The sequence below is a fragment of the Pelodiscus sinensis genome, chromosome 1 (genome assembly GCF_052426305.1).
Source record: "Pelodiscus sinensis isolate ZL-2025 chromosome 1, ASM5242630v1, whole genome shotgun sequence".
Lineage (NCBI taxonomy): Eukaryota > Metazoa > Chordata > Testudines > Trionychidae > Pelodiscus > Pelodiscus sinensis.
The window spans coordinates 240,247,756-240,260,821 of record NC_143052.1 but is presented as its reverse complement, the minus strand read 5'-3'; the positions used below and the strand labels follow the sequence as shown (position 1 = coordinate 240,260,821).

Below are 13,066 nucleotides of genomic sequence, written 5' to 3'. Positions count from 1 at the left end.
ACACTTTATTTTTAAATTATGCGATACATACAATTAAAATCATGTTTATAGTTATGAAATAAATGGTCTGTTTATTCATGCTATTTAAATCTAAAATGAAGCATTTATAATTATACATTTTGTGGGGACAGAGTTCTGCGGCTGGGGGCAGGGGAGAGGGAACAGGGTGCTGGGAGGGCAGAGGGTGGAGGACAGGGTTCTGCAGCAGGGAACAGAGTGCCAGTGGGGACAGGTTTCTGCAGCTGGGGACAGAGTTCGGGGAGTGGGGATGGGAATGGGGACAGAGTTCTGTAGCTGGGGACAGGGGAGTGGGGACAGGAATGGGGACTAAGTTCTGTGGCTGAGGCCAGGGGAGTGGGGACAGCATTCTGTGGCTGGGGAGTGGGGTGCCAGTGGAGGCAGAGTGTCCCCTGCATCTCCCTCCTCCCAGGATTCTCCTCCTCCCCCCCCCCCCAGGGAAACCAGCGTGCACCTGCCCTGGGGCCAACCCCCCCCCCCCCCGTGCAGAGAAGCCCCGCCCGCGCACCTGCCCAGGGGGCCGACTCCCGCAGGGCTGATTCACCCCTCCTGTGCGGTGCAGGGAGCCAGTGCTCCCTCCTGCAGTACACCCGGCTGGCAGAGCAGCTAGCGCACTTCTGGAATCACCGGAAGTGGCGCTAAACTGCGGGACTTCTGAAACCGACACTAGCTCCGTTCTCTCTTGAGGTAAGTAGTGGGGCTTCTGGGGGGTGGGAGGGAAATGGGGGCGGACAGGACGCCTCGCGAGTGACTGGTCAAGGCCTCGCGATCAACCAGTAGCTCGCGATCAACCTGTTGGTGACCACGGGCCTACTTGGTCTGGTGGGTTGCACAATGGTCTGTTCATGTGGGTGCACGTGGAGTGCCAGTGTGGAGCACTCAGCCCCATGACACTCACACAAGAACCCTTCGCTCATTCTCACAAAGTTCCCAGAGAGGCCTGCCTTACTCCAGCCTCCATGGTGGGACACCTTCCCATGACAAACCACCACTAAGTAGTCTGGGGTCATTGAACCACACAGCAGTACAGCACACGGCCCAGGGTCATGCCCTTATTCAGTCAGCATCTGCTCCCGGTTAAGCAGGGTGATGTGTAGGAGACTAATCTCGTGCATGGGAACCTGCCGGGGGATGAAAAGGAGGGGAACCCATAAGCACTGTTCCCAGCACGTAGCATCTGCCCCTCACAAACAACTCCCCTTGTTCTTCCCTCACCCCCTTCAGTCTACAGGGATAGAAATTCTCTGCAGGATGTCGCCAATGCTGAACCCAGTGTGTGCGGGACACAGAAGGAAGCTGAGCCGCCCCATCACCCTCCTTCCGCTCGCAGGCTCCTGGAGTGGCCAGCACCTTCCCATGTCTGTTTGTCCCCAGGACATCTAGGTCCCTGCTGGAAAGTGCCCACTGCCTAGGCAACATACAGTCTTGCTCAAAACACATCACCATCATCTGAAGCAAGACCTTTGGTGTTGGCTCAGATTAGGGCCAGCAGTGTCTCCTGTGATGTCTACCCTTTGAATTTTTCATCACAGCTGGGTCAGCTGCGAGCTTGGCACGTCCTATGCCATTTACCTGACTGAGTGGGATCCGCAGGAATGCACCTGGGAGGAACTCATGCAGGATCAGATGCCCTGCCTGCAGTCCCCCATCCAGGGACTCAAATGACGAATGCCAGGAATAGGCCACTGACCAAGAGGAGTTCCAGGCCGACCGGGAGGAGTGCTGGGCTGACTGGGAGCAAAGGAAGGCCGCCTGGGACGAACTGGCATGGCAGTACACCACCATGTTTTCCACCCTCACCTCGGTGAGGGAGCGCATAGCATCATGCATGAAGCGAGCCACCAGCCACTTCCCTGCCTCTCCCCAGACCCATGGCTTCCCCTCCAAGCATCCTCTGTGGCTGCCAGGGACCCAGAACATGGGGCAGTGGGACCTCTAGGGCAGCCAAAGCCTCCAGACTATGCAGAGGTAGGCACCACTCCTAGCACCATGGCTGAGCCCCCCACACCTCTCCCTGTTCCTGCATTCCAGGTTCTTTTCTCGGTCCCTCCCCTTTTGTATGTTCCCGAAATAAAGAGTCCTGGGTGGGTTTTTTTTTTTTTTTTATATACAAAAGATGTCTTTATTGTTTGCTCTGCAGGAGAGGAGGAAGGTAAGAATAGAGGGCAGGGGAAAGGAGAGGTGGGGGATGAAAGGCACAGAGGGAATGCAGCAGCCCCTTGTGGAGAGGCACAGAGGAGAGTCTCAGAACTGGCTTTGCATGAAACTCTCCTTCAAGGCCTCTCTGATAAGCACAGTCCCTTGTGGTGCTCTCTGTATGGCACTGGCGTCCGGCTACTCAAACTCCCTGGACAGATGTTCAGCCTCAGCCCCCTACCCTGGCAGAAAAGTCTCCCCCTTTGCTTTCACATAGGTTGTGGAGCACACAACAGGCCACCACCATGAAGGGGATGTTGCACTCACTGAGGTCCAGGTGGATGAGGAACTCCTGAACTTCCCTTTAAAATGGCCAAACGCACATTCCACCACCCAAGGGCGGATACAGGGCTGGGCGAACGGGGCGGCCGCCCCGGGCCCCGAGCTTAAAAAAGCCCCGCGCATGCACCGTGGCAAAAGGGGGGCCCTGCGGAGTTATGCTGCCCGGGGCCCCGCAAAACAGTCATCTGCCCCTGCCGCCACCATACGGCACCTACTTAGCTTGGTTTGAAGTGCTCTTTGGTGGGGTCCAGACTGTCTGTGTAGGAATTCATGAGCCAGGGGAACAAGGGATAGGCTGCGTTGCCCAGGATTACGATGGGCATGTCCACCTCCCAGACTCTGAGAGCGTGTTCAGGAGAAAAAGTGTGGGCATGGATCTTTCAGAACAGGATGGAGTACCAGAAGATGCAGGAGTCATGCACCTTTCCCAGCCATCCAACGCTGATGTCGGTGAAGCGAACCTTGTGATCCACGAGAGCCTGAAGCACCTTGAAAAAGTACCTTCCTGTTGATAAAGTCCGAGGCACGGCGGTCGGGGGCCAGGATGGGGATGTGCATGACATCTATGGCCTCTCTGCAACTGGGGAAAATCATGGTGGCAAAGCTATTCACAATCATGTCCATGTTTCCCAGAGTGATGACTCTCTGTAGCAGCACGTGGTTGATGGCGTTGGCTACTTGTATGAGCACAGCCCCAACTGTGGATTTCCCCACGCCAAATTGGTTCCCTACTAAGCCATAGCTGTCTGGCATAGCAAGCTTCCACAGTGTGATGGCTACGCGCTTCTGCAGGGGTGTCCAGTCGCCTGAGGGCAGGGGCCAGCCATGCATGGAGCTCCAGGAATGTGGCCTGGCACATATGGAAGTTCTGCAGCCACTGCTGATCATCCCATCCCTGCAGGACGATGCAGTTCCATCAGTCTGAGCTTGTCTCCCTCTGCCAGAAGCGACGTTCCACAGTGTCCAGGGGATTGAGGGACATATGCAGCAGTAGGAGTGCCAGGACCTGGGTGAACATGGGCTGGGGTTCATCCTGCTGGTTCCCGTCCTGCTGGAGCAACATGAGGGCAGTGTGGAAGTACTACACCATGAGGCGCAGCATGAGGCCCATGAGCCTGGCATGGCTTTACAGCAGCTCTGGCTCCACTGTGTGAGTGCTGTTGTGTCCGCAAGGGCAACCAGAGCACAAGGCACATGCCCACTGCATCCCTTTTACGAGAGGCAGTGGAGGAGAGGCGTGTTTGACGTGGCTGTATGGAGGAGCCCCCTGTAAGCACATGTCACAGCTTGTTTGACCCAGCAGCCACAAGAAGTATCTACCCTCCTGGTGCCCTCCCCAGACTGCTTTATTTCGGACTAATTCAAACTAATTTTGATGCTTCCCTGTAGTGGGAACACTCTATTTTGAATGTGTTAAATCGGGAGCTACGTCGAATTTAGTAATTTTGAAATAGTTTCCTAGTGTAGACATGGCCAGGTACAATTGATTACTACTATGGCAGCACTCTTATTTTACTCACAGAAACTCTGAAGCATTTAGAAAAAAAGCACGATGGGAGAAATAGGTAAGCGTCTTTTAGAAAGGTTTTAAGCACCCATCTTCCCATTCCCTGTTGCCTCTTTCAGTAACTGCTTCCTACTGAAGTGACATAAAAAATGCAGCTACGTAAATGCTTACCATCTCCTTCAATCACTCGATTACAGTGGAAACAAACATCACCAAACAGCTGTGGATGGGAGAAAATACATTTTTTTAAAAAGTTAAAAATGTATCATACTTTATTCTTTAAAAAAAAACACATTACAAATAAGACACTTCATCATGAAAGATAAAATAATGTTTAATGGATGTTATCTTCTCTTCCAATTCTGTTTCGTTTCATTTTTGCAATTTTTTCATCTTGAAAAATTAGGCTAAATTAGTTTTGTTTATCACTAGTTTATAGTCAATTTGAACTTTCAGGTTCTCCTGCATATCTAGAACAATGAGTTGTTCTTTCTGTTGCGTAATTTCAATTTATATGTATACAGCCACCCACTCACTCTACTTTTGGCCCAAATTGTACTTGTTAATATCTATAGTATTATGGCATTTATTATTTACAGCTATACTATCCATATTTCAAAAGTCAAACCTTTTATCTGTAATGAATACATGTCCCAGAACTCTGGAGCTTATTACCCATTTTTTGTGTGCCAAAAGGTGTATGTATGTGACACTTTACAGTTTGTTCTGTTTAAAATAGCTGCAAAAAGTTTATTTTAACAATTAACGGAATACACATAATATTTTGTGTAGTCATTCAAATATATATGCTATGCTCCTAACTGTGGTATCGGTGACTATAAAAAGCGGGTCTGAAGGGGGAAAAGGTTAAGGGAATATAATCCATATATGAAAACGAAAGTAGTCACTAGGTGGTGTTCTCTGACAAATGCATTTGTTGTTTACAGTCATGGCAAAAAGGTGAGTCAAGCAGGGTTGCACGGCATATTTTCATGTGAAGTCATATCATTATGCAGTTAGCAAGCTGTGAGGAGAGCAACCCTATTAACTAAGGCCCAGTGTCAAACCCTAGACACCAAGCAACACATTTTTAGATTTTTGGAAAAGATGGGTGCCATTAGCAGCATTGACCTTGAAGATACTACACAGTTCACAGCCAATAGTCCTTCATTCACTAGTAAGTACGGATTTGAAGGCTGAGTATATACTGAATGTTTTGTGAAGTCCTTAACAGTTTTATTTTTAAACACTTGAATCATTTGCAGAATAGAACAGGCAGTCCCCGGGTTACGTACAAGATAGGGACTGTAGGTTTGTTCTTAAGTTGAATCTATATGTAAGTCGGAACTGGCGTCAGCCGCTGCTGAAACTGATCAGTTTCAACCGCGGCTGAATCTGGACGCCAGTTCTGACTTATATACAGATTCAACTTAAGAAACCCAGACATTCCCAAGTCAGCTGCTGCTGAAACTGATCAGCGGCTGATTCCAGGAAGCCTGGGGCAGAGCAACTCTGCCTCGGGCTTCCTGTAGTCAGCCGCTGGTCAGTTTCAGCAGCAGCTGACTTGGGGACGCCTGGGGCAGAGCAGCTGGGGTGCTGCTGGGTTGCTCCAGTAGCGCGGCTCCTCGGCGCTACTGGAGCAACCCAGCAGCACCCCAGCTGCTCTGCCTCAGGCGTCCTGATTCAGCCGCTGCTGAAACTGACCAGCAGCGGCTGAATCAGGACTCCTGGGGCAGAGCAGCTGGGGTGCTGCCGGGTTGGTCCAGAGCGGCGCTGCGGGACCAACCCGGCAGCCCCCAGCTGCTCTACCCCAGGGGTAGGCAAGAAAAGCCTGGTCTGCTGGGAGGGGCACTAGCTGCACCCCCCTACCCCCAGTAGACCAGGGAGACGGGGGTGGCGGAACGCCCAAGTCCTCCATGGCTTTGCTCCGTCTCCCTGGTCTGCTGACCTGGGAGACCCGGAGCAAAGCCGCAGAACACGCGGGCAGCGGGACAGTCCAGGCGCACTGCGCTGTCCCACTGCTGGCGTGCTCCGAGGCTTTGCTCCCCATCTCCCTGGTCTGCTGGTCAGACCAGGGAGACGGGGAGCAAAGCCTTGGAGCACGCACACAGCGGGACAGCCCAGGCGCGCTTGAGCTGTCTCCCTGCGGGCGTGCTCCGTGGCTTTGCTCCCCGTCTCCCTGGTCTGCAGGGAGACGGGGAGCAAAGCCTTGGAGCATTCCCGCCGCCGGCTTCCCCCGAGGCTTTGCAAAGCCGCGGAGGGGCTGGCGCTGCGGGGCAGCCCAGGCGCGCCTGGGCAGTCCCGCCGCCAGCTTCCCCCGAGGCTTTGCAAAGCCTCGGGGGAAGCCGGCGGCGGGACAGCCCAGGCGCGCCTGGGCTGCCCCGCAGCGCCAGCCCCTCCGCAGCTTTGCTCCGCGGCTTCCTGGTCTGCAGACCAGGGAGACGTGGAGCAGCTTTTCTCACCCCGGAGTACACGGGCGGCGGGACCATTCGTAACTGCGGATCCGACATAAGTCGGATCCGCTTAAGTCGGGGACTGCCTGTAGTACAATGTTTAAGGAATTACAATACTGCTAGTTGCTACTTTTCAAGTCACAGATGGTTGTCAGAAGGCAAACCTAGTCCTTTAGCGTTAGTCTTCTGTTTCCTATAGATATGAGTTTATGAATCATGAATTTATTAATGGCTAAGATGCAAAATTGAACCTTACCTGATTGTAATGGGTTTCGCAATATGCCAAGCCCTTCCTCTCGTAGTGACGATGACCAAGAAATGGCTTTTCACACTTTGCACAAACAAAATGCTGCAAAGAAAATGGTATGAATTGTCTCTGGACTGGCTGAGTTTATGGCATTTCTTTATAAACAGATACACAAGCCTCAGGATTGAACAATATTAGAGGACAGTCTACTGGTAAAGCCTTCTTTAAAATGAAAAACATTTTTATTATTTGTAAATTTAAAACAATCCCCCCCCCCAAATATTGCTCATTTAAAAATTTTATTTTAAAGAAAAAACCGAACAAAAATTCTGGATTCGTTGTTAGTTGATAAATGGCACTGATATAATGAAAGTTTATTGCTATACAGAAACTTTCTTGTTATACTTCTTGTTTGGCAATCAACAGTAATCTGATCAATGGTTGTGTGTTTTTATTTATTTATTTTAGGAGGAAGGATGAGCTTGTGATTTTAGGAGCAAGCGTAAGCAAATACGAATTCAATTTATGACTCTCCTGTTTTGGGAATCAATTTCTTTTTGCCTCAATTCTCTCAACTGTAAGATGAACATATTAATACTTGCATGCCTCACACCAAATGTGATATAAGGATACATTTATTGATTGAGATTTTTGAAGCAGTTTGTGGGATTTAGCTACATATACTCCATTAAACGTAATGAAATGTGTATAGTTAAATCTTCTGCAATGCTTTGAAATGCTCAACAATTGTAAAATGCTTGAAGATTTTCAAACTGAAGGCGTCATAGAAGCCAAAGTAGTATTATGGTACTCTGCAACAGAATCATAGAAATGTAGAACTAGAAGCAATCTCAATATGTCATCTGGCCCATTCCTTTGCACTGAGACATGACTAATTATCTTTAAAGAACCCCTCACAGGCAATTGTCGTAATCTGTTCTTAAAAACTTTCAATAATGGAGATTCCACAACCTCCCTAGGTCATTTGTTCCAGTGTTTAACTAATCTTACAATTAGGAAGACTTTCCTGATGTGTAAACCTGTGGCTTTCAAACATTTCTCATTTGTAGACCTCTAAAAATTTTCAATTGGAGTTGCAGCCCCCTTTGGAAATTTAACCTGTGGTCTTCAGGCTCCATTTCACAGAAATCTTAGACTGAAAACTGACTGAATTTAGAACTCAAATATAAATGTTGCATCTGCTTTGCTTGGCATTTGAGGCTGAATGAAAAATGTTTCCAAACTGAGCTTCTATGGTTACAATAGTATTTCCAGGTTTTGACCTGTAGGTGGGGTTATACACATACTTTTAATTGATCAGAAAAACAAAATGCTTTTTCTGGGATCTGAATCTTTATTTTATATTTCTTCATGTCTTGCTTACAACATTCCTGCTAACACATTCCAAAATACTGTTTTGCTTTTTTGCAGCAGTATTACCGTGACGACTCATATTTAGTTTGAGTCCGCAGTACTCCTGCAGAACGGAGTCATTTCCCACTTCATAATTGTACAATTGATTACTCCTTCCTATGGTAGCACTTTGCATTTGTCCTTATTGAATTAAATCCTATTTATTTCAAAACAATTTCCAGTTTGTAATTAATAGTCTTTTATGCCAAATATTACTACATTTCTGTATAAAACTTACCACTCCTATAGCGCTTTCTAGCCAATGATCTCAAAGCACATTTTTGAACAGTTAACTTCACACACACTCTGTAAACTAGGCAATGCTATTATAATCCCCATTTTATAGATGGAGAGAGTAAATAATTTGTCCAAGACAACAGAGGAAATGTGTGGCAGCTAAACCATATTTTTAGTGAAAGTGAACTTGTGTATATATTCACTTAAGTTTCTGTTGAAGAGATATTTTGAGTTCTACACTTCATCTGAAACACAGGGAATCCTCTCAAAGTGCAGAATTTTTCACAAGGAAATAAACTGATTACAACTGAGGACATGTTATACAACTTTACCATTTCTGTAGAATTTTCTCATCTTTTCTATTGAAACTGATCCACAAAATTCCAGAAGTAGTATATTTATGCCAATATTTATAAAACACAATATATGCATTGACATTTACCTCTACATGCCACTGTTTCCCCATAGCATTCACCACTCGTCCTTCAATTGGTCTCCTACATGCTCCACAAATGGGGACCCCCATTTTATCATGGCATGGTAAACAATATAATTCTCCCTTCAATTCACGAGCATCAGCAGTAAGTTCTTTCCTGTTCAAAAATTAATGAATAAAAAATGAATACAAAGTTAATGAGTGGTTTTGAAGGCATGACTTTATTTTTATGGATTTATTGAAAAAGTTTTATTTACACACCATTGTGGAATTTGCATATTAGTTTTCAAAGTGGCCTGATTCAGTAGATTTTATCTTGAAGATTGAATGGTTGTATGGAAAACTCAAATGTATGATAAGTACAATGCACTAAGTTTTTTATTTTCTCTAAATATCAGATTTATAATACTTTCATCATTTTCTTACACAAATCTACAATGAACAGATGATCATTTGCAGGACCTAGGGCTAGCCTTCACTATGGGCTAAACCAGTGCTTCTGCAATTGATGCAGCCATGTTGATTTAGTGAGTCTGGTGATGACACAGATATGCTGATGGGAGAATGCTTCCTGCTAAAATAGCGTGGTTTAGACACCGCTGTATGTCAATCTAAGATACTTCCATTTTAGCTATATAACTTGTATAATGTAACAAGAGTAATTTGTATAATGTAACAAGAGTAATTTAGATTGACTTATCTCATTAGTGTAGACAAAGACCTAGAAATACTGAGCTAATATCTGTTCTCAGTGACACTAATGTAATCCACTAGTCATCTGATTTACTCTGGATTAACATCAGCATAACAGACTGGAATGTAGTGCTCTAACTCCAAATTAATCATGCATGGCTATACAGGGTTCAGTGATAAAGAAACACATACACCTATATGTGACAATCATGCATATTCAATCTCTGTATATTGCTTTGTTTTAAACATTACTAGGGGGCAGTGCACCTTGCTCACTACACTCATAAACCCAGTTCTTCCCCCGTTGCCCTGGCACTGCCTATCCCTACCCCAACTCCTTCCTCCATTCCTTCACCCCCATCCTTCCCTAACCCTCCCCATCCCCACACTGCCTGTCCTCATCTCCATTCCTATACCCCCTCATCCCTACCATCACCCCTTACTGCACCGCCTATCCCCACATATACCCTATCCCCATTCCTCCCTCCACACACCCTGCCCCCTCCCACAAATTCATTGAGCTGCGCACCCCTCTCCCCCAAGCGTACCACCAGGGCAGCACAGCTCTGGCCACCGCAGCAGAAGCCACAGCCTGTTGCCAACCCAGCCTTTCCACATGGGCCTGTTGGGGGAGCTTTGCTCCGCAGTGACCCAAGGGAGCCCTGAATGAAGAGCGACTGCTCCAGAGCACTGGGGAAGTGGCCAGGGAGTAAGACCTGCCCAACTTGCGGCAGATCCGGGAGAGCACGCATGAGCCTGGCCACACAGATCGAAATTGCGCGGCAGGTGCATGGACTGCGCAGGTTGGGGGCAGGGCCCAGAGGCAGGCAGATGCTGCTTCAGGCGGCGTGCGGAGATAAGAGCTCCTGGGAGAGCATGCTGGCCCGGGTCACCAGCACATACCGGAGCTGGTGGAAAACCTGCAGCATAGCCCCCAAATGCTGTGGCCGGGCTGCACACATCCAAGCCACGTGGTAGATGCGTGGGCCAGGCAGACTAGGAGCAGGGCCCAGAGGCAGATAGACTCTGGTCCAGGGGGTGCATTGGAATGGAGTGGTCATGTGGTTGGGGCTCCTGGAGATGCAGAGTGACTTGATGATGTCACTCTGTGATCCTACAGGAAAAGTTTTTTTATATATCGAGAGAAATTGGATGATAAATCTGAATAGGGAAGTCACTCATCCTGTGCAGTCACCACAGTTCTTCGAGATATATGTCCTCATGGGTGCTCCACTATAGGTGTTGGAGCATCCTGGTGCCACAGATCCCTAGCAGTAGCCAACTGGGCTGAACACATGCACTAGTCGCCTCATGCTGTTTGCGCCCTGCACTTTGGATGCATGGCCTGACTCTCCTCAGTTCCTCATATATACCCGAGTATCTGAAAAAAAGGAGAGAAACAGAAACTCCAAGAAAGAGGGGAGGAGGGTACGTAGTGGAGCACCCCTGGGGGGACACATCTCGAATAGAACTGTCATTACTGCACAAGTGAGTAATTCCCTTTTTTCTTCAAGTGATGTTCCTGTGGCTGCTCAACTGCGGGTGACTTTGTAACTGATCAAAATGCAAGGTAGGTGGATTTTGGAGTCACCATTTAGCAGTGGTTGATAATACTGCAGTGGCTACTGAGTATCATTGTCAAGATGGTAAAGTATGGTGTAATTCTTCATATAAAAGTATAATTTGATGACCATGTAGCAGCACAGCAAATGTCCTGGATGGGGATACCCCAGAGAAAGCCTGTGGATGTTGACACTGCTCTCGTGGAGTGCGCTCTTGGTAGAACAGGAAACGTTCTGTATGGAGTAACATTGAGTGATGCGGGATATAATTCTTGATATGCGTTGTGATGAAATTGGTTCCCCTTGGAGCATTTCACTATTGAAACAAATAGGCAATATGATGTACGGAAGGATCGGGTTCTGTCTATATATAGTAGACTTCCAATAATCCAGCACCTTTGGGACCGAGGTGGTGCCGGATTATCGGATATGCCGGACTATCGGGAGGTACTTTGGCAGGGGGGCTGTGACAGATCTGCCAGGACCCACACTGCCTCCAGCGGGGGCGGGAGGGCAGGGGCTTGGCGAGGAACGGCGCGACGAGGGCCGAACCCTCCGCCGTTTTGCAGGGAGGCGAAGCCTGCAAGCGGTGGTGGCAGAGAGGGGGCGAGAGGCAGGCAGCTGCTTCAAGAAGTTGTTAGTCAATTACACTGCCGCCGGCTGGATCCGCAGGTCAGTGGGGAACAGCAGTGGAAGAAAGATAAACTGCGGTATTGTAATTGACTAACAACTTCTTGAAGCAGCTGCCTGCCTGCCCCTCGCCCCCTCTCTGCCGCCGTCGCTTGCAGGCTTTACCTCCTTGCAAAATGGCGGAGGGTTTATTTGAACCCCCTCTCTGCTGACCTTCTCGAGGACCCTTGGGATGAGGGGGATTGGTAGGCCATTCCAGTTGACCAGGAAGGCATCTCCTAAAGATCCACATCCCACACCTGCTCTGAAACAATACTGAGGGCATTTGGTGTTGTCGTGGGAGGTGAATAGATCTATATGGGGAAATCCCCATCAACAGAAGATGGAATGGAGCACTTGGTGATGAATCTCCCACTAGTGGTCTGTGGTGAAGTGCCTGCTCAGTGTTCACTGTAGTACTGTTGATGCCGGGTAGGTAAAATGCAATTATGCTTACATTGTTGTAGATGCACCAATTCCATAGCCAAATCGCTTCCGCGCAGAGAACAGGAGCACCCCCCTACCCCAACAATTGACATACTGCATTTTCGTCATGCTGTCAGGAAGTATTCTGATGGTGCGATTGTAAATGTGCGCACGGAAGTGCTTGTAAGCATTGCCACTGCTTGTAATTCCAAAAGGCTGATATGGAGAACTGTTTCATGGTCAGACCATTGACCCTGAGCAAAATGTCCATCTAAGTGGGCATCCCATCCAAGTACAGAGGTATCTGTTGTGATAGGGACAGTTGATCGTGGTGGAATGGGACTCCTGCCAGGAGATGTCTGGGTTGGTCCACCATTTGAGGGAAACAACCACATTAGGCGGAAGAGAGACATGCTTGTGAATATGTTTGGAAGGGACATATACCGATGTCAGCCAATGCTGAAGGAAACTAAGGTGCAGGTGGGCACGGTACACAATGCAGGTTGTTTCTACCACATGACCCATAAGTTGTAGGCAGGTAAGTACCGGTACAATAGGGCTCATGGAAAGCATTGCAACAAGATCCTGTATGGACTGTAATCTTTGCAAAAGTAAGTAGGTGCAAGCAGTATTGGGGTCTAGTCGGGTGCCTCAAGTCCAGAGTCTACATTGGCGGAAATATGGACGTTTGCTCGTTGATAATGAGTCTGAGTGACTCCCAGTCTCTGTCATCCAACACTGGAATTATAGAAACCCGGGTAACCATTTTGAACCGCTGCTTGCGTAAGTATTCGTTGAGCTTGCGAAGATTGAGGATGGGTCTCCAGCCCCCCATTCTTTTTTCCATGAGAAAATATTTGGAGTAGAAGCCTTTGCCTCTGAATTGGTCTGGTATCCTCTCTACCGCTCCAATGGTGAGGAGCCGGT

At 48.1% G+C, this 13,066-nt stretch overlaps 1 protein-coding gene across 10 annotated transcripts in view; it reads right to left on the bottom strand.

Annotated features, from left to right (window-relative positions):
* Positions 1–13,066, bottom strand: part of LIMS1 (LIM zinc finger domain containing 1) — a 145,740-nt gene that overhangs the window by 11,738 nt on the left and 120,936 nt on the right. For 9 of the 10 annotated variants that reach the window (XM_014569273.4, XM_075917970.2, XM_075917960.2 and 6 more), the window contains exons 6-8: positions 8,796–8,946; positions 6,713–6,805; positions 4,175–4,223 (exon numbers count right to left, since the gene is read on the bottom strand). In XM_014569273.4, the coding sequence (XP_014424759.3) occupies positions 4,175–4,223; positions 6,713–6,805; positions 8,796–8,946 (293 nt within the window). Of the gene's footprint in view, positions 1–526; positions 3,545–4,174; positions 4,224–6,712; positions 6,806–8,795; positions 8,947–13,066 lie in introns of those variants that run through there. The other variant, XM_014569274.4, reaches the window with a different exon arrangement.